Source organism: Chiloscyllium plagiosum, unplaced genomic scaffold (assembly GCF_037043375.1).
Source record: "Chiloscyllium plagiosum isolate Xiang-an unplaced genomic scaffold, Cpla_swu_hap1 HiC_scaffold_36, whole genome shotgun sequence".
In the NCBI taxonomy this organism is placed as follows: Eukaryota; Metazoa; Chordata; class Chondrichthyes; order Orectolobiformes; family Hemiscylliidae; genus Chiloscyllium; species Chiloscyllium plagiosum.
The window spans coordinates 49,688,934-49,716,456 of NW_028270174.1; the positions used below are offsets into that span (position 1 = coordinate 49,688,934).

The 27,523-nt window shown below is 42.7% G+C and overlaps 2 protein-coding genes across 4 annotated transcripts in view; one reads left to right on the forward strand and one right to left on the reverse strand.

Moving 5' to 3' along the window:
- LOC122548113 (protein regulator of cytokinesis 1-like) overlaps positions 1 to 5,812 on the reverse strand; it is a 37,312-nt gene extending 31,500 nt beyond the window's left edge. Inside the window, exons 1-2 of the mRNA XM_087980152.1 lie at positions 5,716 to 5,812; positions 5,311 to 5,443 (exon numbers count right to left, since the gene is read on the reverse strand). Coding sequence (XP_087836278.1) covers positions 5,311 to 5,443; positions 5,716 to 5,729 — 147 coding nt within the window. The 5' untranslated portion in view covers positions 5,730 to 5,812. The remainder of the gene's footprint in view (positions 1 to 5,310; positions 5,444 to 5,715) is intronic.
- Positions 1 to 25,835, forward strand: part of LOC148139942 (protein regulator of cytokinesis 1-like) — a 44,316-nt gene extending 18,481 nt beyond the window's left edge. Inside the window, exons 1-4 of one of the 3 annotated variants that reach the window (XM_087980156.1) lie at positions 5,929 to 6,458; positions 16,142 to 16,264; positions 17,950 to 18,183; positions 24,351 to 24,802. In XM_087980156.1, the coding sequence (XP_087836282.1) occupies positions 16,157 to 16,264; positions 17,950 to 18,183; positions 24,351 to 24,440 (432 nt within the window). In that variant the 5' untranslated portion in view covers positions 5,929 to 6,458; positions 16,142 to 16,156 and the 3' untranslated portion in view covers positions 24,441 to 24,802. Of the gene's footprint in view, positions 1 to 5,928; positions 6,459 to 16,141; positions 16,265 to 17,949; positions 18,184 to 24,350; positions 24,803 to 24,901 lie in introns of those variants that run through there. The other 2 variants (XM_087980155.1, XM_087980153.1) reach the window with 2 other exon arrangements.
- The last annotated feature ends 1,688 nt before the right edge of the window (positions 25,836 to 27,523 follow it).

The following is a 27,523-nucleotide window of genomic DNA, read 5'->3' on the forward strand; positions in this document are numbered from 1 at the left end:
AAGAGTATGGGATCTTGAATATATATTGCCCCTGGCACACCCCCCTCAAATTTAACAGATGTGCTTTCCAGGCTGATGGCCCTTGTTGCGCATCACACAATTATAGGGAGAGGCTTTAACTGACTTATGGACCCCAAAGGTGGACAGGATGTCACAGTTTTGTGGGTATATCCCCACAAACAAGACAGCTGGTGGACCTGAACAGGGAGCTGGGATTGGTGGATGTGTGGCGATGACTTCACCTGGAGGGCAGGGACATTCCTTTTTCTCTAATCCACACAAGTGCTACATGAGGATTGACCTTTTTTTTTGCCCCAATTGGCTTTTTTACATTCAGTGCTGTCTTGCAGAATTGGGAACAGAGCCATTTCTGAACATGGAAGTTAAGGCCAGTGGTGATGGTTCAGGCTCACTGTATTGGCACATGGCTCCTTTCCTGCTGAAGGATAGGAAGTTTATTGAGTTTTTTTGCAGGAATTTAAAATTTTTCACAATGCTCATTTGGGCACGACCAGTAATCTGTCGGTGCTGTAGGAGACTGCCAAGGCCTATGCAAGGGATTTGACTATTTCTTACTCAGCAACTAGAAAGCGACAGAGGGGAGAACAGCACCGTATGCTCAAGGCCCAGCTGAAGGCAGCTGAGACAGCATACTTTGACAGGCAGACAGAAACCAAGTTGCAGCAGATTACAGCTCTCAAGGCTGCTCTGAATGCTGCACTCACCCAGACAGCAAAGAGGGAGATTTCCTTTGCTAAACAGAGGTTATTCGAGTAGGGTAATAAACCGGGTAGGTATCTGGCATACGTGGCCAGAAAGAAGAGTGGCCCCCAATTTATCACATCCATAAGAGTGTGCTGGTACTCACGTGCGATTCCAAAGAATTAATGCAACATTCAGGAAGTTCTAAGTTGTACCGGTCAGAGGGCTGTGAGGACAGATTGGCGAAGACAAAGTCCTTTAAGACCTTGGACCTCCCAGGTGTAACTTTAGAGGTGTCTCTTGAATGCACTTCTGACAATTCAAGAGATACAGGAAGCAGCGAGGTAGCTCGAGTGGTAAAGCCTCTGACCCAGACTGATTTCAAAGCGAGTTTTATGAGTATATAAACATGCTGGCCAGGCCAATGTTGGATACATACAACCTTTCATACAGTCAGGACTAATATCCAAGGTGAGGGTGATAGGCCGGAGTGGGGTGGGGGCAGAGAGGTCAGGAAGAAGATTGCAGGTTAGGAAGGCGGTACGGAGTTCGAGGGATTGACTGAGACAAGGTGGGGGGAGGGGAAATGAGGAAACTGGAGAAATCAGAGTTCATCCCTTGTGGTTGGAGGGTTCCTAGGCGGAAGATGAGGCCCTCTTCCTCCAACTGTCGTGTTGCTATGGTCTGGCGATGGAGGAGTCCAAGGACCTGCATGTCCTTGGTGGAGTGGGAGGGGGAGTTGAAGTGTTGAGCCACGGAGTGGTTGGGTTGGTTGGTCCGGGGTGTCCCAGGTGTTCTCTGAACCGTACCTATCGCATTTCCAACGCCCCTCCCCCAAGTCCCTCCTCCCTACCTTTTATCTTAGCCTGCTGGGCACACTTTCCTCATTCCTGAAGAAGGGCTTCTGCCCGAAACATCGATTCTCCTGTTCCTTGGATGCTGCCTGACCTGCTGCACTTTTCCAGCAACACATTTTCAGCTCTACCTTCTGTCAGCCAGCCAATTCTGAATCCAGATAGCCAAATCTCCCTGTATCCCATTCTTCCCGACTTTGAATGAGCCTGCCATGGGGAACCTTATCAAATGTCTTGCGGAAGTCCATATACACCACATCCATTGCTCGACCTTGGTCAATCTGTCTTGTCACCTCCTCAAAGAACTCAGTAAGATTTGAGGCATGATCTGCCCCTCAAAAAGTCATGCTGACTGCCTTTAATCACACTATGCTTTGCCAAATAGTTATAAATCGTATCCCTCAATTCTTTCCAAAAGAAAAACTTTGCTGACCACAGACGCAAGACTGACTGGTCTGTAATTGCCAGGGGTTTCCCTATTACCCTTCTTGAAAAGAGGAACAACATTCACCTCCTTCCAATACTCTGGTACGACTCCTGTGGAGAGTTTTGTCTTGGAGGGGTCTTTGCCAAGTGGGTGACAGTGTTATATGGCCATCCTAAAGCAGCAGTTCTCAGTAATGGGATACCGTCTGACAATTTTAGTATTGGTAGAGTCAGCTGACAAGGGTGCCCCTTTCACTATTATTTATGTTGGTGATTCAGCTGTTGACAGAGGCCATCCAGAAGGACCACAATATAAAAAATTGTCCCGGAGGTAGGATCAGGACAGCACAAGATTACCCTTTATGTAGATGTTCTTTTCTTTCTAACTAACTTGACAGTATCTGTGCCCTGTTTAATACAAGTAATTAATCTATTTGGTTATTTTTCCAGATATAAAATCAATTTTATGAAGTCGGGGGGGTCATGCCTATTGTGTTGGGGGAGGGTGACACGGTGTGGTGATGGTGACGGTCATATTAGAGTATCTGATCTTAGGGGCGGAATCTAATTCCCTTTCAGGTAGTCACGGATGTTTCCTGTTTTTAGGCATTTTTCATCACCCAGGCCTTCAATCAATAATGTAAGGCTAGCTTTGTGCAGTTGCGAGAGAAGATAAGACAGGACCTCCACCACTAGGGAGGATCTTGCATATCCTGAATGGCTATCAAAATGAATGTTCTTCCTCATTTATTATTATATCCCATGTGAATGCTCCCTTTGATGTTGCCTGGGCAAGCACTATGAAAGCTTGATATATGGCTTGGTTTTTATTTGGCATCACAGACGGCCTCTTAAGCTTGCCAAATTGCAGCTCCCACAGGGATTGGAGGGTATGGATTTTGCAGACTTTAAGAAATATCAATTAAGTTTCCTGTTATCCTATGTGGCTGATTAGGCTTGCCAGGACCCATGGTTAATTTGGGGTTAACAAGGCTAGGACTGTTATGGACCATTGCAGAAATCAGATTGCCCTTAACACAGTTAAAGCATGGAGAATGATGCGACAAAGTGAGGGCAATTTTCAAACAAAAAAAATTCTTCTTTTACTCCCATTTCAGTCAGGATCGATGAATTCTGGATTTAGGCTCTGGGAGTCTTTTTGAGCAGTTGAGCCAGAAATGTAAACTCTGGTTAGGGACTTCATACAGAAAAAGACTACATTAATGGTTAGTCCCTACAAGTTAGAAGTGGAGAGGAGAGTACTTTGGTCCACAGTACTCTGTCAGCACTCATTTATTAGGAGTGTTTCGAAGGACATTGAGTGGCTGTGTGGAATCTAGACTCCGGAATTGGGTGTGGAGATCACGTCAGAGGCATGGGAGGATATTTGGGAAAACGCAAGGAAGATTGATGTGCAACAGGATGCAGGCTATGCAACTAAAAAGGTACTCCATTGGGCTTATTTGGCACCGGAGCAGCTTGTGAAATATAAAGGACTGGAGCGTCCCCAATGTGCCCCATGTATAAAATAGATATTGGTACTCTTACTTTGAGCGTGGTCATTGGGTATTGGGGCACAAAAGCAAGTGTTTTGGGAAGGTGTCTTGGGAACCAGAGGTCAAGATAGTTTGAGTTGGTCTTTTTCCCCCTCTTTCTTTCTAAATTGTGTGGAGTACAGTAGTAGCTGTTTACTGTTATTTTTATAATAAGTTTTGTAGTAATTTTCTAAAAATTAGAATCTATTCCTCAAAAATATTTACAAAAAAACTTCATCTGCCATTTCGAAATTTCTTATTTCATCGCAACGTTTCCACCTACTTTAGTGTCATCTGCAAATTGGAAACTCCAGAGGCAAGGGGATAGTGACTCCCCTTGCCACGAAGATCACATTTGACCAAGTGCAGCATTGAAGAGCTGAGCAAAATTACAGCCAATGGGAATCAAGTGTGGAAATTTGTTCATGTCACAACATTTTCAGATCCATTCACAAATGGAAGCAGTCCATGGTTAATGCAATAAGACCCAGATGAGAAACTTCATGAGTGAGATGTTAGTGTGGATTCTCCTACTGCAGGAAGTGTATCCAAGCTTAGGTTGACAGTAACATTTGTCACAAATGCTAGGCAATGACCATCTCCAACAATAGTTTCTGGTATCACTCACTCTGAACATCACTATCACCCTGGAGTGTTACCATTGACCAGAAAGTAGACTGGCCTAGTCTCACACATACACCAGCAACTGACCTGTTGTAGCAATCTTGCAATGTGCAATTTATCATTTGACTCCCAAAACTTGTCCACCATCCAAAATTATCTATGATGCTTGTTAACTAGCCAGAATAGACGAGTTCAAAACTTAAAGATGAAGCAAATGCACAATGTAAGTTCATTCTCACCACTGCCCATAGTAACAGCAGTGCCTCAGCTATAAGATGCACTGAAAGGCTCTCAAGACAGCATCTACCAAACCCAAGCCACTATCATCTATAGTGGAAGGGTGGCAGGATATGACGTGCTCACACAAGTTCTCCTTCCGAGTCAGCCACCATCCTAACTTGAACTGTATTGCCATTCCTTCACTGTCAAAATTCTCAATCTTCCTCCACAAAAGCACTTTGGTATAGGTACAACCCATAACAAACCTAGAGGCAACTCAGCAGTTCCAAAGCAACTAGTTTGGAGCAAAAATGCAAGCAGCACTAAAAAGCCCACTTGCCAAAAAACTACACAACTAGATCAAATTAGAAAGTAACAACAGTGAGTATTCATGAACTACAGAAGGCTGAAGGTAAAGCATATCATCCCCAATGCACTAAATTTCCAATTTAACACTCAGACCTGGTCATCGCCAGTGTGCTCCCACTCTCTCATCTCATCCAAAAGTATGGAAACATTAGATAACATTGACAAACCATCATACTGCTCTAACCTGCTCTGCAGCAGGGGCAGACAAGAAAACCACAGCAAAATTGACTATTAGCATTACTAACTTGCCATTAAATACTTTTCAGCGGTGTGGGAGAAAGAGTAAAAAGTAGTAATTTCTACCATCATTAACCCTTTCATTATAAGGCACAATGACATTCTTCATAGTTAGGCTATTACTACCCTGATTCAAAAGAAGCCCATTTATTCCCAGTCATTTCAAAATAACTCCTCCCCCCCAACAGACTAAGGGTCAAAATTCTCAATTTACACTAATTGTTCCATATTTTAAACTGATCTCCACATCAAAAAAAAATGGCAAGTTAAATAGCTATTCGTGTAACTCCATAAACAACCCTTCAAACGTTACTTAACGTAATCATTAGATATTTAAAAAGTACCTCTATACACTTCGTTACTGAGGCCATCCGCTCAACCCGCTTGTCTTCCGGAATACCCACAACGTCCCAGATACGTTGGAGTTTCGCCAACTTCGTATTCAGAAGATAATCCATTGATGAAGCTAGAACCTCACTGGAATAGAAGTTTGCACAAACATGCAAATAAGCGATCAAAAAGCAGCTTAAACCATAGATGCGTTCAAAAGCAATGGCAGGTCCAGCTCAAAAACACCAGGACACAAGCTGTTAAGAACTTCCACACGCTTTATAACATCACACTTTCAAGATAAATCCAGCGCATCGATTAGAGATAAATAAAACAACACATGCAACCTAGAAGGAAGGAAGGAAGGAAGGAAGGAATTAGCAAGTCGCACCAAAGAAATTAAAGCAACTCTACTTTACCTTTTCCTTGCCATGAACCAAACGAAGAACAACAGAAAGAACAGACTAAACAGCTCGCAGCTGCTTTGAGCAGCTTCACATTTGAATCCAACCGTCTCCTCGCGAGCGCGATCAACGTGGATCTTCCTCAGCCAATAGGAGGAGGGACGTAAACGTGGTAGCCAATTAAAACTAGACTTCCGGTCTCGAGGCGGGCTCCACTGTCACGTGAGGGTGTTGGTTTCTTTTACAGCCTAAAGTGAATTCTTCCCGTCGGGTGGAGAATGCAACTTCTTTGAAAGGCACGATTATAAAAGACCGTGAAAGCTACTTTAAATATTTAAAAACATTTATAAGATTGTAGTCGTTTTTTGGTATAAAAACAGGATTGACATAGTTCGTTAGTGAGAGGAAGGTACTTTCCACTGCAGAGATCGAGGAGGGGCAGCAACTAAATAAACAAGTGAAGGACTTCTTTACAGCAAAATCTGTCGATATTATTGTCAACTGCAATGTTTGGATTGAGCTGGAACTGTAAAGCTCAAGAGTGCGTTGAAAACAATATCTGAGGCATTCCTTCATCTGTGGGTAGTGCGAAGACTACTATTGCTTTTGTACATTAATTATGAATCGTCTGATTGTTGCTTTGTACTGATTGATGCCTCGACAAATCCACAACATGGACCTCAGTTTTTTTCAATTACAGTGGATACATCGAAAGCTCAAAGACAGTTGAGACATTTCTGGAGGAGTACTGGATTTTGGTAGGTTTCTAAAAAAAAATGCTATAGAAACATGTAGGATTGTCACCTTCAGTAGTTGGTGTATGAGACCCTTAAGCGGTAGTGAAATAATGCATGTCTATTTGATCAAATTAGAACTAACAAATTTGGTGAATGTATTTGCTTTTACAGAATTCTTCTGAATCTGGAATAGTCTCAGTAGATGGAAAGTGCTACTCAAGAAATGAGGGAGAGAGAAAAGATAAAACTTACAAATTAGGAGCAGGAGAAGGCTGATCATGACTAGTGATCTCTACTTTATTGTTAGTCAGGAATCTTTCAAAATGGGTCTTTAAGAGATTCAGTGACCCTCCCTCCACTGCTCTCCAGAACACAGAAAATAACTCTGATCTTCACCATTGGTTTAACTTTAATTTTGGATCTTTTATCCCACAGTTTTAGTCTTTCCCCATGAGAACAACAAGCTAGCTAACTTGACGTTGGTAGTATGAAAAATACTAGAACCTAATTGGGGATGTAATTATGCATATGTTAGTAGGATACATGAAAACGTTAAAATGTTAGTGAGTTTTGAGAAGACTTGTAGCTCAGGTTGAGATTCTGAATGTTCATTCCAGAACATCAAAATATGTTTAACAGAGGGTGGATGTGTTCGACCATTTTGGAGAGTTTTCTGAAACAAAAACAAAGTTTTGGAGAAACTCGGCACATCTGGCAACATCTATAGAAATAAAAGCAAGAGTTAATTTTTGAGTGCAATAATCCTTCTGTCTATATTTCAACATTCTCTGTGGTTTGCTGACTAGCATCAGTTCTCCCTTGATTGACAAATTCAATATCCAACCATTTGCCAGTCCACGAAAATAACAGTAACTAGGTGGTAAATCATCTACAATGTTCTTAGAATAGTAATTGACCAGGCCTTGTCCCAACAACACAAGCCTTTTGTTCTGAAAACGATCTGTTGTCCAAAGTTCAATTCTCAAGTGCAAACCAAAATAAGAAAAAGGAAAAATAGGACGAAGGTCACTTTAATTAGTTTGAGAACCGGTTTGTTTTGGTCAAATTTGATTAAGTAAAATAAAATACACCTGCCAGATGCTGGAGAGCTGAAACAAGCAAAAACAGAAAATCTTGGAGAAACTCAAGCAGATCTGACAGCCTTTGTGAAGACAAGGCAGATGTGGTATTTTGAGTACAGTATCATTTTTCAGAACTGACAGCAACTAGGAAAAGATGGTATTTATGCAGATGATGGTGGGAAAGGAGTTAGCAGATAGGTAGAGAGTGAGCCCAAAGAGAGAGAGAGAGAAAAAAGGGGTAAGCAGACAAAGGAATTGTTCATGTTTAGCCAGGAAAGAAGAGTAGCTAGAATGGTGATAATGGGGACTAAGAGTCACCTTCATTGGCAATTCTTTGAGATTGGTCAGGGATTTTTTTAGTCCTTGCGTGGCTGATCAGCCCAATCGTAGATGTGCATCTCCAATCACACACTTGGTAATGTTTCCAGGAGATAGAATTGGTCCTTGGCCTTGAAATCACTGACATTCCTTTCTCCGGTTCCTTTTCTGTACTTCCTGTTACTCAACGGTGTTCTCAAAGAATTGTGTACCTTCATAAAGGAGCTTCCTCCAAAAGGATTCTTTTGAACAAGGGTTTCCCAAGAATTGACTTCTATGTTGTCTTTCTTGAGAGAAGCCATCAGAGAGTCTATGAAATGTTTCCTTTATCCTCCTCTCATTTGAGTGCCTTCCTTGAGCTGAGTGAAGATGATTTGCTTTGGCGGTACGGTGGCACAGTGGTTAGCACTGCTGCCTCACAGCACCAGAGACCCGGGTTCAATTCCCGCCTCAGTCGACTGACTGTGTGGAGTTTGCACGTTCTCCCCGTGTCTGCGTGGGTTTCCTCCGGGTGCTCCGGTTTCCTCCCACAGTCCAAAGATGTGCAGGGTCAGGTGAATTGGCCATACTAAATTGCCCGTAGTGTTAGGTAAGGGGTAAATGTAGGGGTATGGGTGGGTTTTGCTTCGGCGGGTTGGTGTGGACTTGTTGGGCCGAAGGGCCTGTTTCCACACTGTAATCTAATCTAATCTAATGCCAAAAATATTAAAAATGAGATACGCTGAAATTAAGGTTGTACTAATACTTGGGTTGAAAAAGGAAAGTTTCAATGTAAATTGTGCCATGCTGTGAGTCCCTTTTAAATCTTTCCTTGGGTCCCTTTTAAATCTTTCCCCTCTCACCTTGAAGCCCTTTCTTATTGGACTCCCCTACCTGGGGAAAAGACCTTGACTATTTGCCCTATCCATGCCCCATATCATTTTATAAACCTCTTTCAGGTCACCCCTCAGCCTCCGCTGTTCTAGAGAAAATAGCCCTAGCCTATTTAACCTCTCCCAATAGCTCAAGCCCTCCAACCCCAGCAACATCCTTGTAAATATTTTCTGAACTCTTTCAAGTTTAACAACATCTCTCCTGTAGCAGGGAGACCGGAATTGAATACAGTACGCTAAAAGTAGCCTAGGCAATGTCCTATACAGCCGCAACATGAAATCCCAACTCCTATACCAAATGCACTGACCAATAAAGGCAAGGGTACCAAAGCCTTCTGCACTACCCTGTCTATATGTGACTCCACCTTCAAGGAACAATGATTCTGCACCCCAAGATCTCTTTGCTCGACAACATTCTATAGGATTTTACCATTAAATGTATGAGTCCAGCCCTGATTTACCTTTGTGAAATGCAACACCTCATGTTTAGCTTGTTGTACCAAAGCTGCAAATAACTACTTGTACCTTCTCACCAGTTTTAAAGCAGTGCCTATTTTTCTTATTTTTATGTTCATATTTCATCTATTTACTCTTTTGGATGTAGGCATCGCTGCTTGGCCAGCATTTATTGCTTGTCCCTAGTTGCCCTTGAGAAGGTGGTGGTGAGCTGCCTTCTTGAACCATTGCAGTCCACCTGCTGTGGGATGACCCACAATGCCATTAGGGAGGGAATGCCAGGATTTTGACCCAGTGACAGTGATGGAATGGCAATATATTTCCAAGTCAGGATGGTGAGCGATTTGGATGGTGTTCCCATGAATCTGCTGTCCTTGTCCCTCTAGATAGAAGTGGTTGTGCATTTGGTAGGTGTTGTCTGAGGAACTTTAAATTTCTGCAGTGCATCTTGTAGATAGTTTAGTAACATTGCTGCTACTCAGTGATGGAGGGGTGGATGCGGTGCCAATCAAGCAAGCTGCTTTGTCCTGGTGTCAAACTTCTTGAGTGTCGGGGCTTCATTCATCCAGGCAAGTGGGGAATATTCTGTCATGGTCCTGACCAGTAAAGGAAAGCATACCAAACGCCGCCTTCACGATCCTATCTACCTGCAACTCCACTTTCAAGGACTCTTTGTTCAGCAACACTCCCTAGGACCTTTCAAAGTAGAATATCTGGCGCCCCAAAACCCTTCCACATGTGCAAAATGCACATCTATAGGACCCCGCCAGTATCATCATTCCATTCTGAATACTAACATTTAACCTGCTTATTTGGGCACTGCCGTGTTTATTTACTGGAAAAAGTGGGATGTGCAGAACTTTCCACGTGTGCAATGTGAACCTTGTGTTTCAGGAGAGAGAACCTTCAGCATATGAGAGCTATTAGGCTAAGATACGTTATGAACTTTGTTTTGGTCCAGTCAAGGGCTAATCTCTTATGTGGAATTGAAGAGATTGCAAGTGGCTGGTAAATCTGGTTCAGAGTGTGCAATGAACTGCAGTTACATAACAACCATAGATTATCGAGATCCAACAGTTTAGTTTTGGCATGGAGGTGAACAAAGGTAAAGAATTTCCTATCTAGATGGTCTTTCACTAGGACATTATTGTATAAGTTGATTCTAAAGGGTTAATAGATTGCAATAATCAGCATCCCATCTGATGATGTCATAAAGAATTGAAGTTTTGAGGTAAATTGCTTATATTAATTAGATTGTAAACAGAATGGGGGTTACCACACAACATTGTTTGATGCCAGTCTAGATCTTGAAGGTATCTATTTCCAATCTCTCACTCAAATATGATTTGTATCGTTGTGAATTGCAGCGATGTGCATTCAGTGTAGATTGCTGTTTCTTTTATTGGTTTGTCAACAAAGATCATGTCAGAGGGCTTCTGTGGACATTGGCTGAGGACATCCTCCCAAAAACAAAGGATGTATGAGTTTCAGGACAATGCACATTGAGATTTTCTTTGCTGTGGACAAGAATGGACGAGTCTATGCTATCTCCATTCTTGAAGTTTGGTTAGAATTGTTGCATTTCTGAAGTTGGCTAGGTACCTCCTTCATCCTGAGTAGGGAGAGAGTGCGTGAAGTCTTGGTGGGTCAAAAGTCCACAGGTTTTGAAGACTTTTATTAAATGTGATAGATTTAACACAAAGAGCGAAATGACCTTTTTTACACACAAAATGTTTCAAGATATAGTAATCACAACCAGAATCAGTGACTGAAATAAGGACCACGAAATAGGGCTTTAGAGAGAGTGTCAAAAAGATCAACCCAAAAGTACAACCCTCTGGGGGTCTCCCTTTCTTGAGAATAAGATAAATATTTGCTTCTCTGAGGATGGATATTAGTCCTGACTGTATGAAAAGTTGTATGTATCCAACATTGGCCTGGCCAGCATGTTTATATACTCATAAAACTCGCTTTGAAATCAGTCTGGGTCAGAGGCTTTACCACTCGAGCTACCTCGCTGCTTCCTGTATCTCTTGAATTGTCAGAAGTGCATTCAAGAGACACCTCTAAAGTTACACCTGGGAGGTCCAAGGTCTTAAAGGACTTTGTCTTCGCCAATCTGTCCTCACAGCCCTCTGACCGGTACAACTTAGAACTTCCTGAATGTTGCATTAATCCTTTGGAATCGCACGTGAATACCAGCACACTCTTATGGATGTGATAGATTGGGGGCCACTCTTCTTTCTGGCCACGTATGCCAGATACCTACCCGGTTTATCACCCTACTCGAATAACCTCTGTTTAGCAAAGGAAATCTCCCTCTTTGCTGTCTGGGTGAGTGCAGCATTCAGAGCAGCCTTGAGAGCTGTAATCTGCTGCAACTTGGTTTCTGTCTGCCTGTCAAAGTATGCTGTCTCAGCTGCCTTCAGCTGGGCCTTGAGCATACGGTGCTGTTCTCCCCTCTGTCGCTTTCTAGTTGCTGAGTAAGAAATAATCAAATCCCTTGCATAGGCCTTGGCAGTCTCCTACAGCACCGACATTACTGGTCGTGCCCAAATGAGCATTGTGAAAAATTTTAAATTCCTGCAAAAAAACTCAATAAACTTCCTATCCTTCAGCAGGAAAGGAGCCATGTGCCAATACAGTGAGCCTGAACCATCACCACTGGCCTTAACTTCCATGTTCAGAAATGGCTCTGTTCCCAATTCTGCAAGACAGCACTGAATGTAAAAAAGCCAATTGGGGCAAAAAAAAAGGTCAATCCTCATGTAGCACTTGTGTGGATTAGAGAAAAAGGTGATGTCCCTGCCCTCCAGGTGAAGTCATCGCCACACATCCACCAACCCCAGCTCCCTATTCAGGTCCACCAGCTGTCTTGTTTGTGGGGATATACCCACAAAACTGTGACATCCTGTCCACCTTTGGGGTCCATAAGTCAGTTAAAGCCTCTCCCTATAATTGTGTGATGCGCAACAAAGGCCATCAGCCTGGAAAGCACATCTGTTAAATTTGAGGGGGGTGTGCCAGGTGCAATATACATTCAAGATCCCATACTCTTCTCCATGTATTAAAGCTTTATGGGCAGTTTATGATCCTTATTTGGCCTTAATTTGGTCTAACAGCTGAAATGGGAGATTCTTCTGGATGAGTACAGCAACTCCTCTACTGCTTGAAATGAAAGGATGAGAAAAATACCTGGTCAAACCCTCCCTGCTGTAACTAGTGGTCCTTATCCGTTAGATGTGTTCCTTACAGCAAGGCTGCATTGATCCTTTTCTCTTCGGCTTGAAGAACCCCACTCGTAGCGCACAGAATGAAAACAGTAAACAGTTTGTATAAATTTGAAAATAGAACTACTAAATGAAAACTTCTAACAACTACTTTTACAATGAACCAACATATAACACAAATAAGAGGAGACTTCCCCCTTGCCCACAGGGGATGCTCATACTACCCACTATCCCCTCCATGGCTCCTTCTAGCTGAAGCCGTGCACTAAACTCAGGCAAAACAAACTTTTTTTTAAAAAAGTAACACTCGTCTTACAACAAGAAAATTTAAAAGGTGGGCACTCAACCTATCCTATCCATACTTTGATCCCAGGCAATCCTGATTAAAATACCCCCCCCCCCATCCTGTACTGAGAGAAACTGAAAAGGAATGATAATAAAACAAAGGATAATGGGAGGGGGGGATAAAAGGGACCCACACATAGTAAAACAAAACCAGGCAAACTGCAGAGAAAACAAAGTGAACGCTATTGATCATTTTATTTGAGCCAGCCAGTCTATTTTAAGGTGTCCAGGAAGTCTTTTCCTTTTTCCGGTAAGTCATAATTAAACACGGACCCTCTGTGGCTGAAATGTACTATTGCCAGATAACTTGGAATACTAAATGTTCAAGTCCCTCAGCCTCCTTTTTAACCTCTTGCAGATCGCAGCCACAGAAAAGTCTTGGCAAAGCAGAATTCTTCTTCCTTTGTATATCAGAGCCTGTGGATCCTTCCCCCAGTGTTCCAGAAACTTCCAGCATAATTTATCTCTGTAGTATCGGAGTCGCACTAGGACTGGACAGGGGTGCTGCTCTGATCCAGGCCTGCGTACTCAACCCAGTGGGCCTGCTTGACCTACACCTGGCCTGCCCTGACTTTCAACTTCAAAACTGCAGGAACCATTGCTCCAAGAAGCTGACCAGCTGGCCGCCTTCCTGTTCCAACAGCCCAATCAAGCAGATGTTCTTCCAATGGCCTTGACTTTCGTGGCATCAACCTGCTTTACTAAGGACTGTACCTGCCATTCCAGGGCTTTGACCAGACCTGCCGAGGATTGTGCTATAGTTTCGGAAGCCACGGTCTGCTGCTCCACCTCCACAATGTGCTGTCCAAGATTCTGAATCACCTGGTCATGCTTTGGCAGCATGACTGAGATCAGTTCCAGCCTAGCCTGGGTTTCCTCCATTGCTGAATCAATCTTGAGTTTCCCGAATAAAGCTGTACTCCACAGAGGTTCCTGGGGCGTTTGTGGAGGCCAACGCTTCAGCGGTGGGATTGCCCTGCTTGGTGCAATCTTTGCTGTGCTTTTCCCTTAGTCATTTTTCTTCATCAATTAAACTCTCTCTCATACAGCAATTCTGGGGATTCAAAACTACCAAATTTATTACTTTTTTTTCCACAATAGGTGAGAAAGGGAGGGTGAATTCACCACTTTGTCTGGGTTCTGGTACAGAGCTGAACAGGGCAGACCTACTGCATTGCTGCTATCTTGGATCTCAGGCAGATGAAGTTTAATGTGGATAGGTGAAGTTTTCTATTTTAGGAATAGAAAGTCAACTTCTCTAAAATGGAGAGAAATATCTATGCATTGGTACAGAAGAACAACAGATCCCAATGCACAAATTGCAACAAACCAGTGTGCAGGCACAGAAGGCAAGGCAAATGGAATTTGGCCTTTATCCTAAAGGAGTAGGAAAGTATTTCTGCAAATGCACCAGGAGTGAGTGAGACTACATCTGGAGTACTGTGTACAATTTTTGTCTCCTCGACAAAGAATCTAATTTCATTGGCGGCAGTTGAGGTTCACTGGATTGATTCCAGGGATGTGCATTTGTCTTGAGAAAGATTCTGTCGTTTAAAGGAATACTGCACTCACTTAGAATGGGAGGAGGTCTAATTGAGGTATGCAAGGTGCTAAAGGGGATTAGGGACTGTATTCAATAGAGCTTGGAGGTCAGTAGTGCAAGTGTGATTGATGTTGACCAACTGTACCCTAATCACCTAGGTTGGGAGGTCAAGTGGGTGAATCATATGTCAGGCTGATGAGAATTTCTATATTCAAATTATAAACTTCAGCCACTTTTTATTTTTTTAAGCTCTGCAGATTTTGCGCACTCACTTTAATATTCTAAGTGACTTAGGTTTCCAGATACAACACCAGAAAAGCAACAAATTTGCCATGATTCTGGCAGGGAAGGCGTGTGAGCAGTGTCTCTATCTAGTCGCCAGTGAAAAATATTGGTGTTGAATGTATTTTCAGGCTGCTAATTAGCATGTAATTTGTGGAACACCTGAGTACTACATGGGGATTGTTGAGATAATATATGGCCTAGAGTCTGATGCTGGATGCTATTCAGGTTGTAGTGGGCACTTAAATCGTAAAACGGGTAGATGTGTTGCCCGTGTTTTGACAGAAAAAGTGTTTTGATTTTACTGTTACTTTTTTTGAGGAAGTAACGTGCAGCATGGATAAAGGGAAACCTGAATGGTATACTTGGATTTCTGGAAAGAATGTGACAGGGTATCATTAAAGGTTGCCACCCAAAATAAGAGCTTCATGGTGTGAGGGTAACATATGGAGCATAGATAGAGTATTGGTTAGCTTAAAGGAAACATGCAATCAGGTTAGTAGATAGTGTTGTAACAAAATCTATACTGAAGCCTCAATTATTAACAATCTATATCAATTGACTTTAATGGGACTGCATGCAAATAGTTTGATTCAACCTATTTAGGCATAATGAACACCTCAGATGCAGATGGGACTTGAATCCAGATATTTCTGGTAGAGGGGAAGGGACATTGCTAATGTGATATGATCAGGACACCAGGTTATGGTCCACAAGGTTTATCTGAAATCAGAAGTTTTCAGTGCTGCTTCAAGTAAATTGGGAAGTGCACAGGCGCGGAATTTACAGGTGATGATGATAATTAAGGATTCTAGGTCATTAACAAGAGTGTACTCCACATCAATGTGATACTCAGTAGCTCAATGTGCCAGTGATCCAAAATGGCTAGAAAACTATGAATGTAGGTTGCAGAGGGGTCAAAGGAGTTCACAGAAGGGGTATAGGCTAAATGTATGGGAAAAAGTTTGATCCAAACTCCTTTTCCATCATGCGTGTATATTTTTCTATTGTCTTAAATAGACAATTTTAAACCGGGAACAAAAGTATCCAGGTACATTTGTTTTGCAGGATCTGGGTGTTGATGGCTAAATGTTTATTGACCCTCTTTACCCGAGTGAAGATGTTGAGCAGCTGCCCTGAAGCGCACTCTAGTCTGTGGCATGGGTTATACCCATAGTGCTCTTAAAGGATTTATGGGACTTTATCAATTGGTGTTTCTTCACAAAGTAACATCATTCTGCGGTTTGGAAGAGCTTTCAAGTGATGGTATTCCCACTTCTTCCTTCACCTAGTATCTCATAAGCTCAAAGGCTCTATCATTGACAGATTGTGGCAGTGAAAGTTTGTATAGGGTGCCCCCTACTGCTGATTAAAAGCATGAGTGTTTTTTTAAGGTTATAGACGGTATGCCAGTAAAGAAGGCTGTTTTTGTCCTAGATGGGTGTTAGGTAGTGTTAATGGGTTAAATTGCTCACTTTTTGTATTAATGAATTTTCCCAGTATCTCTAATTTTGTACTGAGTTTATTGCCCTGTCTTTTAAAACTTTAATTTGTTTATGCTTTACATTTTTATTAGGAGCTTCTAGATCAGATGATTTATGAAGAAGAACATATGGAGCAACAGTTGAAGGAATCCATTAAGAAATGGAAGGTGCAACTTCAGATCTTGTGTTCTGAGCTTGGTCTTGATCCTCATACGGTAATGTTCTTTTTTTAAAAAAAGTAAAGCTTAAGTGACCTCTCCAGAGTTCAAGTAAAAACTTCTCAATTGGTGCAATCTTGCTGTTTCATCCATAACTATTTAGATGAAGGCTGACTATAAATCAAATACCCAATCTGCATGATGCTGTGGGGTCTTGTGCTACATAGGAATCGTGGAATGCCAAGAGTTTTAGATTAGATTCCTTACAGAATGGAAACAGACCCTTCAGCCTAACAAGTCCATACTGACCCTCCAAAGAGTAACACACCCAGACCATTCCCCACCCTGTATTTACCCCTGATGAATGCACCTAACACTATGGGCAATTTAGCATGGCCAATTCAACTGACCTGCACGTCTTTGGATTGTGGGAAGAAACTGGAGCACCCGGAGGAAACTCACGCAGACGCTGGGAGAATGTGCAGACTCCGCACAGTTGCCTGAGGCAGAAATCAAACCTGGGTCCCTGGTGCTGTGAGGTAGCAGTGCTAACCATTGAGCCACCATGCTGCCTAAAGAGGAAGTGGATCAGTTGCTAAGATTAGATTAGATTAGATTACATTACTTAGTGTGGAAACGGGCCCTTCGGCCCAACAAGTCCACACCGACCCGCCGAAGCGTATCCCACCCAGACCCATTCTCCTACATTTACCCCTACACCTAACACTATGGGCAATTTAGCATGGCCAGTTCACCTAATCTGCACATTTTTGGACTGTGGGAGGAAACCGGAGCACCCGGAGGAATCCCACGCAGAGACGGGGAGAATGTGCAAACTCCACACAGAGTTGCCTGAGGCGGGAATTGAACCCGGGTCTCTGGCGCTGTGAGGCAGCAGTGCTAACCACTGTGCCACCGTGTCGCCCATTAGCTGTTGATAAACTATTGTCCCAAATTTTGGTTTTGAATTGCAATAACTACAACAAACTGGCTGTTCAACATCACGTTTTGGGCATAACTCCTTCATCGACTCTCCTGCTCCTCAGATGCTGCCTGACAAGATGGTGCTTTTCCAGCACCACACTTTTTTTTTGACTGTGTTCAACATGCTGCTTATGTTGCGTTTATTTAATCCTCTTGAGTTCCAATAGCTAATCTTGCTTTGTGTGTTTTTATTTGTTTATTTTTTATTTTGAACAGTTTTTTGTGCACACCCTTCAAGGCATCTAATTTTTCACTAATGTACTACATGTTTATGTTTAAATTCCTGGGTAGTGTATCTGCATTTTGAAGTGTCGTAGACATACCTTCATTTGTAGGCTGTTGTGCATTTGTTAGCTGCTTCAAGTATATTAATCTGAAAGAAATAGGAAAATCCCTCTACCTCTGGAAGAGGATTGAGTTCAACTTGTGATGTTATGAAGGTGGTTATTTGATCAGCTTTCCCATCAAAAGTCCAGAATCTTCCTGATCTTGGCAAGTCTGTTAAGTGAACACATTTGGTTGGCTTGTTTGTGATTTGAAAGAAAAATGCAATGGGGATCCGCTAAATTGTTCTTGCCTCTTCCTTTTGGAAGTTCTCTTTCAAATAAAGACTGGAGTAGGTGGGTCTGAACTTAACATTCTTGATTATAGTTGTCCTTAACAGCAAGGCTGTTCCTGATCAAAATTCAAGGGTAACAAGATTTTTACAATCATGGTTTAAAATTAGTATATTTGAACTAAATGTTGTTTGTTCATAGGCTGATGAAAGCTCTACTCCACTTCAATTGGAAAAGGAACTCAGAAAAAAAGTAGAGTCCTTGCTTGAAGAGAAAAATGATCGCATGGCAGAATGTGAAATGCTATTGAAAGAAGATCAAGCTTTGTGTACTGACCTTTGCAAGACACCATATTACATTCCTACTGGCAAAATTCCATCTCCACAAGAATTAGAAGAGCTGAAAAATCACCTAATAAGTACAGCCAAAGAAAAGGTATTTAGAACAAAATACCAAAGCATTGAAGTCTACAAAGCATTTGATGCAGTCATTTTCAGACTTTGTTTTTAAAATGGAGTTTAGTTAGTGTCAAGTTTTAAGCAAGTATGAATAATTTTTGGGGGAGGGGGTGAAGGTTGTGGTTGGAGAAGTCTCCAATTAGATGGATGATTGGGGAGTAGGTACGATCTCCATTTCTGTAGTCTCTGGTATCCCAAAGCATTTTGCAACCAATTAATTCTTTTTGAAGAGTTATAACCATTAATGATAGACAATTTGTGCACAACGTTTCCATCGTAAGTAGATAAACTGTGTTCATGATGTTGATTGAGAAATATTGCCAAGATGGGGAATTATTCTCTGCTCTTTAATGCAGAGGCAATATTTTTGGTGCTCCCTCACTGCTGAATTTCTACCTGGATTGTCATTGAGCAAGCAGCCTGTGAGTCAGAGTTGACTGCTTCCAACTGAGACCCTGAAGGATGGTAAAGAAACAGTGCATGGAGCAAGAGAAGTAACGTGAAAATCAGAAAGATTGGTTTAGATTGGGTGACTACTTTTGTGGAAAGACCATTGTTCAGCCTGTCATCCCAGGCTTCAAGCTGAGTTATCTTTGATTTCTGTTCTCTACTTTCTGCAATGTCTCCAACTTTGTGCAGCACCCTTACTTTAAATTTGGGTTTTTCAACAGTTTCTGGCATTAGTATTACAATTTAAGTTCCTAACTCTGCCCCTTTATTTTTCTGCTGCCTTCATTTTGTGATGTCTGCATTTTTGGCTTCTGTGTCCTATTCAACTTGTATTTCCAACCCAGTTTCATTTACCTATTTTCCCTTCCCTGTTTTTCCCCCTCTCTTCTCACCTCATTTCCCCCCTCCCCACTTGTCACTTCACAGCCACCACCATTGATCCTTTGAATTTCTCCCTTCCAAAGGTGCTGACAGAATGTTGATTATCAAAATTAAATTAACTTTTTAAAACTATTTGTAAATGGGCTTCAAGCAGTTTTTTTATCAGGATTGAGAAGCTTGCATGTTTCTGGCAAGTTCTCATTCTTGCATACAAACGAGTACATGCTCAACCTTCTCTCTATTAACCGGTTCCTCCCTACTTGGTATTAGCTCAGGTAACACATCTCTGGACCACCTTCAATGCCAGCATGTCTTTTCTTGCCTAAAGGGACCACAAGTCTTCAGTAATCCAGCTGTGGTCTGACTAGTGCCTTGTATGGTTTAAGCAACACTTCCTTATCCCCTTGTGTTCTGAGGTAAGTCCAAAATTTCACTTGCCTACTTTGATGCTAGCATCCTGTTTCATAGACAGGGTTCCCCAATCCTCCTCTTTGGCACGTTTGTGCAGTCTTTCTCTAATTAAAATCGGTCGTCTCTTCCTGCATAACCTCACACTTGTGAACTTTGTTTCATCTGCCAGTCCTTTTAATATCTTTGTTCCTCCAAGGTTTTCCATTTACATTGAACATTTGGCCCTTCTGGTTACTTATGCGGTTGTCAAATTAAGATCATAATGTTGGGTTCTTTTTTTCCAAAAATTCTTGATGTAACTGCAATATGCCAACTTCTGTGAACAAGCAATTTTATTAAGCACAGTACAACCTTCTTAACACACTTCACCATGCTTGCAAAGCATGTTGCGAGGCCTTCCTAAGCAAAGGAAACAGTTTTTCCTTTATACAAATCTTTACATCAGTCAGTGCCCACAAGACAGCCCTCGTCACATGCCATTCAAGACACAATGCAGTGACCACATCATTTCCAGAAATAATATAATCTAAATCATCCCTGAATGGTCAAATCTGTTGTGAATAATTTCTAAACTACAGGGAGTAGTCAGGATTCTAACTGTAATGTTCTTGTTTTTTTAATTGGATGATGCAAATGCTAATTTATCTCTGAATAATGGGAGATGGCCATGTAAATGGCTCTGTATGGCAGGGGATGGGAATGTAAACACACTTACATTCTACCTGTAGATCAGAGACATCCCACCCTGCTTTCAGGACACTCAATTTCTTGCAGGTCATCAGAGCAAACTAACTCTCCAGTATCACAAAATATAGGAGCACTAGACCCTTGAGCAAATAAAGTCTGCTGTGCTATTCAATGTTTCTTAACCCCCTCCTGCTTTCTATAACTCTTGATCCCTTAAGAATCCAGAATCTCTCCATCTTTGTCTTAAATATACACCGTCTCTGTGGGCATGGATTCTGCACCCAACCCCCAAAGCAATTCTACTAAACACCAGCAAAGACAGTCCTCAACTGTTCCTCCCTTCATTCTTGTTGTCGTTCTTCTGAACCCTCTCCAAGGCCAGCACATCCTTCTTGGGTACACGCCTAAAACTGCTCACCACCTTCTAAATGCAGTCTGACTAGAGCCTTGTACAGCCTCAGCACTATCTAGCTCTCTCCAACATGCTTGTAATTGCCAACTGAAAGTTGCATATTAATCTGAAGAGAATTCTGAACTTGACTCCCAGATTTCTGAAGCTTTTCCCATTTTAGAAAATCTATCTCTGACGACCAAAATACATAACCTCACTTTCCTAAATTTCATTCCACCTACCAATTCTTTGCCAATTCTCCCAGGGAATGGTCTTTCCAGAACGCTGATAGGGGTGGGGAGGGAAATTTATCTTTGGGGTCAGTTTGGAGGTGGTGGAGGATGATGTGAAGTATGCAGAGGTTGGTGGAGTGGAAGGTGAGGCCCGGGGGGGGGATTCAAGGGCAGTGGTGCATGAGGTGGAGGAGATGCTCTGGAGGCACCATGTCAACCGCATGGGAAGGGAAGTTTTGATCATGGATGAATGAGGCCATCTGGGGCTTAGTCATAGAGATGTACAGCATGGAAACAGACCCTTCGGTCCAACCTGTCCATGCCGATCAGACATCCCAACCCAATCTAGTCCCATCTGCCAGTACCTGGCCCAAATCCCTCCAAACCCTTCCTATTCATATGCCTCTTAAATGTCGCAATTGTACCAGCCTCCACCACTTCCTCTGGCAGCTCATTCCATACACGTACCACCCTCTGCATGAAAAGGTTGCCCTGTACGTCTTTTTTTTTTAAAAATTATATATCTTTCCCCTCTCACCCTAAACCTATGCCCTCTAATTCTGGACTCCACGACCCAGGGAAAAGACTTTGTCTATTTACCCTATCAACGTTTGAGGAATTGGGAATAAGGGATGGTGTTTTTACAGGAGGTGAGTGGGCGGAGGTATAGTCTAGGTAGCTGTGGGAGTTGGTGAGATTGTAGTAGATGTCTGGTTACTCAGTTGCCAGAAAGTTTGTTGAACATTCCCAGGAAGAGAGGGAGGTGTCCGAGAATGTGCAGGTGAGTTGGAGGTTGGGGTGGAATGTGTTGATGAAGTTGAATGGTTCAGCCACTTTGTGGGAGCACGAGGCGGTGCCGATACAGTCATCAGTGTGGGGGCTGGTGCAGTGTAACTGCAAAAGGTCTATTTGACAAAGAGGCAGGCATAGCTGGATCCCGTGTGGGTGCTCATGGCTACCCCTTTGGTTTGGAGGAAGTGTGAGATTTGGAAGGAGAGGTTGTTGAGTGAGGAACAGTTCCGCCAAGTGGATGAGGGTGTCGGTGGAAGGGTGCTGGTTGGGATGCATGAGAGGAAGGACCGGGGGGTTTGAGACCTTCGTCTTGGCAGATTGATGTGTACAGGACTGGATGTCCATGGTGAAGATGAGGCATTGAGGGCCAGTTAAATGAAAATCTTGGAGGTGAAGGGTGTAGATGATGTCATGAATGTAGGTGGGGAGTTCCTGAACTAAAGGGGATAGAATGGTGTCAAGGCATTACACCAACACCACCCCCCAGCTGATTCCCCCGCTACATCGATGACTATCGGCACCACTTCATCCTACCATGAGAAGGCTGAACAATTAATCAACTTCTTCACTAAAACATTCCACCCTGACCTCCAATTCACCTGGACCATTTCGGGGACCTCTGGATGCTGCCTGTCCTGCCACACTTTCTCAGCGATACACTCGTCTCTACCTTCTCAGTCAACCAGTCCTCAATAAATGGCTGTTCTTCACCCCAACAGCATGGGGTGTTTTATTTAGCAACCTCCTGTGTGGCACCTTATCAAAGACCTTCTGGAGATCCAAATAGAATATGTCCACCAGCTCCTCCTAAGTTGCTTGTTACTGCCTCAGAGTTCGAACATTTGTCGAGTATGACTGCTCCTTGACAAAACCATGCTGACTCGACCCAATTTACCATACACTCTTACTCTACAATCCCAGACCCTAAAATATTACCAACAAAAGTCAAACTAACCAGACAATAGTTTCCCATCTTCTACCTCCCTCCCTTTCTTGTACAGGAGTGTAATATTAGCCTTTTTTCTAGTTCTTTGGGACCCTTCCCGAATCCAGTGACTCCTGAAAAATCCCCACCAGTGTCTCTGCCATTTCCTTCAGAGTCCTGTGGTGTAGTCCATCTAGTCTGGGTAATTAATCCATACTTTTTTTCTCTTTTCATCTTCCCCAGCACCACCTCTGGCCATTACACTCACCTCTGCCTCTTTCCCTTAATTCTGGTATGCTGCTGGTATCTTCCACTGAAGACAGCTGCAAAGTCCCTTTTTCAGTTCCTGTATTTCTTTTGTTCCTTGTTACCACTTCTCTAGCATTCCAATGTCCACTTTTAATACATCTAAAATTATGCTCTAGCAATCTTTATGCTGGGTGGCTTCTCTGGTGTTTGAGCTATCCCTTAGCAACTAAGGCAGAAATATTTCCAGATGTCGTACTTTTTCTCCCGTGGCAATAGATTTGATGTAACAAAGGAATTGTATAAATCACTTCAAGGTTTTTAATTGGCAAGAAAAGTAAGTAAGGTTTACTTCAACAGCAAGGTTCACCCTGTCAAATATCCCATAGAACAGCCGGTAATGTTACAGATTTATAGCCCTAGTTCTGATCTTTCTCCTAACTTTTCAGGTCCACACGATTGTGAATAAAGCTAGCCCCTCAGTTCAACCAGTCACAGGAAAAACCAGCTGGTGTCATGTGAACCAGTTTAAAGCCTTTGGTGCACAACGCAGCCATTCTCACCACCTTATGTATGTATGGTGGATGACACTGTTCTAGAACAAATTACAGAACCAAGGATAACCCCCTCGACACATCCTTTCAGTTAGACCGGGCCCCCGAAGAAATTTATCATTTTTCATCACTACCATCGACTGTAGCTTCAATGTCCAAGGGACTCCTAATCACTTTAACTCACTCAATGAAAGACCCTCTAACGAATTGGAACAACTAACAACACGAACATGTTACACACTCCCAGCAGGCTAGACCTGACACGACTCCTTAATAACCCCTGACAGACAGGGAAATCGAACATTCCCGACTCACTGTAACTCTGACCCCTAATGACAAACCCATGCCATGGACACATGACATTAGGAACTAGCTAGTACAGACTATGGAGGAACTGACTAACTCCGACCGCCAAACAGTAATTCCAGGTGTCACCACTAGAGGCAATGACCAGACAAGAACATGGGAACTGGGAGGATTCAATATGGCCACACCCTGAGAGACAGGATTCAGAACACACTGATGACTCTCTGTTTGGTGCCTATTTGAAACATGCACTCATTCACTCATCCAGGTGATGAGACAGCTCCTGACAGCTACCCAAGGTAAGGTACAACTGTTTCTGATGGTCCAACTCTCAAGCATCTCACACATCTCCCAACTCTTATTCCGGTACCTGCTGATGGGATTCAGCAGCTTATAATCCTTCAATTTCCTGCTCATTTTCATTTATATTTAAATCATTGATCACAATGACCAACCCGTTTCAGTCTTTTTCCGTTCATTGCATCATCTTCACTTATTTTAAAATCAATGGTCATTGTGACCACCTCATTTCAGTCTTTCCTGACCGCGTCATGGTCCGGTTGTTTAAACCGCCCTAACCCCTACGACTGAAAACTCGACATAACATTGCACATAGGGTTCACATTTCTATACTTTCTGTTATTTGTTGTTTGGTTAAAACAAAAGGAGGGAGGTGTGCGAGGGTTAGGGAATTCGCATTACATCAGTTCAAAACTATTCAGATTTTAAACGAGGATAACAACAGAAACATCCTTGATCTGTCCCCAGGACAATCAGGACAGCGCAAAGCACAGTCAAGATATACCTCATCGGGATCGTCATCATCATCAGGAACAATTCAGACGAAATACTGAATAGACCAGGATAGATGTTTGTTAGCCAGACCAGGATAGATGTTTGTTAGCCAAGTGAATGCTAGTTATCCTATTGTTCATATAAAATATTCTCCAGGTTTATGATGTTTGTTCAATTTTTGTTACGAATTTTTTTGCATTTGTTTATTTCTCTAATATCTTTTTTATTTTAATTTACAACATTTGCTTGATCAGCTATTCAGAACGAGGTTTTTTTTTGATGTTCCATTGAGATATGATTTGCCATCATGTTGTTTAAGATATTCTCCGGCATTGTGATGTTTGCTTTTTATTATGAATTGTTTTTTTCCTATTTGGTTCATTTACAGAAAACATAGTAAACCAAAATAAATAAGAGTTTAGCTGTTTAAGTGTATGTTGTGCTTTGCTTGAACCTGACTGACCATGTAATCACTGCACCGAGATTGGTCTTTCATTGTGTGATCCATCATGTGTCGTGTTCAGGATCAAGAAGAGGGACTGGGGCTGCGCAGACCGCTTAAAATGATGGATTTATGATGGATTTACAAAGATTGAACAATAACTAAGGCATGCTCGGAAACGGAGGCAAGCCTTGACCCAGCGACTGTGCTTATAAACATGCTGCCGAATCCAGACAGGCTGCAGCTACCATCAGAGTTTGCAAACGTATCTGGTAGTTGCAAATCCTACAATACACACCCAAATTTGAGTTTGAATCGAGTCAACGGAATATCATCCTCGGGGCAATCAGAAACATCGAGGTGTGTACTAGACGCGGGGGTGCCTCACACCCTTATTTGGAAGAGGCCACGTGTGTGTGTGCGTCTGCATGTGTGTATTTGTGCTACTCGCTCACTCGCTATTTTGTTCAAAAACCACATAATCTGTAGGCAGTCAGTCCATATGAAATTTTACAAATTCCGACTTTGGAAATAGAACCAGCTGGGATACAGCCAGGCTCTAACCTCACGCCTTTAAATGCATTTTCTGAGCTGAGGTGTCACCTTTTTTTATATAACTGATAAAACCTTAAGTTGTCTTGGGACTGTGAAGTTCTGGGATTAGCATTTTAATCAATGGAAACCTGCATCTCCATTCTAAGTGATTAAAGTCTTAACAGCAATCTGGGTTCGTTCAATACATCGCACCAGTTGTATGACACTTTGGCATTTTGTTATAAATTCTGTCCTATGATCCTGCCCCACTAGTTACCTGATGAAGGGGCAGTGCTTCGAAAGCCTGTACTTTCAAATGACTATAATCTGGTGTGTGTGATTTTTAACTTTGTCCATCCCAGTCCAATAGCAGCTCCTCCACATCAGAATAGAGATGAAATGCAGCCTCAAGGAGAGAAAGACTACCCTTGATATTAAGGCATGATTTGACAGAGTATAGCATCATCATAAGTATTACTTACCTTTGATCGACCTGGTCAGGACTTTACCTGGACGTGCCCAGATAGTGAGGATGAGCCGAACCTATTGGGTGGCTCTTATGTTATGAGGGAAATGCAGGAGCAGAAAATAGAATGAATAGGGATGGTAGTAAAATTGGAACTGAGTTCTCAGCTTTTTGGAGATGAGTGGTGTTGGGGCGTGCTGGGAAAATGGCTATCAAGAATACTGCAAAGGAAGGTCAACATTATCCTGCTCCCAGCCGGATATTAATTAAAGCTGGGCCAACAATGGCATGAATACCTGTTGACTGAGGATGGGTCGGGGTCAATTAAAATAATTGATTGGCCTGCTGATGTCCATCTTGCAAAAACGTCAGTACTTTCTCAGGCCTGGACACCCTCCCAATGCAAGGGCAGACTGCTAGATACATTGCCATGGCCGCAAAGGTTTATGATGCACTGAGGCCCCCCCCCCCCCCCCCCCCCCCCAGTCATTGTGACAGCCCTGGCACTGCCTCTGGAGATGTGACTCCTCTGATCCCCTGGGTCTCACCTTCCCAGCCCATGTAGGGCACTGCAACACTGAGCTGTCAATCACCTCTTAATTGGCTCCTGTAGCAGCCCCCTGGCTGCTAAAAACACAAAGAGATTGCTAACTCGATCAAACACAAGGGATTGCTGGGTACATTGGCCAAGTAAAACTCAGATCATAAACCCACACACCTGAAGATCAGGTGTCACCCTGGTGAAGCCATGAAATGACATTATTTGCATGCTAAATAACATAAGCAGCAAATGATAGACAGAGATAAACATCCTACAACTGAGAGATTAGATCTCAGCTCTGCTGTCCTGCCACACCCAGTGGTGAATGGTGGTGGACAATTAAACAACTCACTGGAGGAGGAAGCTCCACAAACATCCCCATTCTGAATTATGGAAGAGCCCACCATATCAGTGCAAAATATGAGGCTGAAGCTTTCACAGCAATCTTCAGCCAACAGTGCTGAGTGGATGACCCATCTCGGCCTCCTCCAGTGGTCCCCAACACCACAGAGACTAGTCTTCAGCCAATTCCATTCCATTCCATTATGACATGGTTGGTGAAAATCAATACTGCAAAGGCTATAGGTCCTGACAACGTTCTGACAATAGTACTGAAACTTGTGCTCCAGAACTTGCTGCTTCCCTAGCCAAGCTGTTCCAGTACAGTCACAACACTGGCATTTATCCGACAAGGTGGAAAATTGCCAAAGAATGTCCTGTATGTTTAAAAAAAAGCAGGACAAATCCAACTCGGCCAATTACTGCCCCATTAGTCCACTTTCGATCCTCAGCAAAGTGATGGAAGGTGTCATTAAAAGTGCTATCAAGCAGCACCTGCTCAGTGATACCCAGTTGGGTTCACTAGGGTCAGTCAGCTCCTGACTTCATTACAGCCTTGGTTCAAACATGGACGAAAGAGTTGAATTCCAGAGGTGAGGTGAGAGTGATAGTCCTTGATATCAAGGCTGCATTCAACTGGGTGTGTCATCAAGAAGCCCTAACAGAACTGGAAACATTGGGTAGCAAGGGGTGACTCAACAGACACTTAAGCAGTTCATGTGTCCTGCTACACAAGGAAACAAACAGTAGTAAGCCATTCAAGTGACTGACACTGTTTCAAACTATTAGGGAGTCGCCCTGATTGGCCAGAAGACCATCAAAAA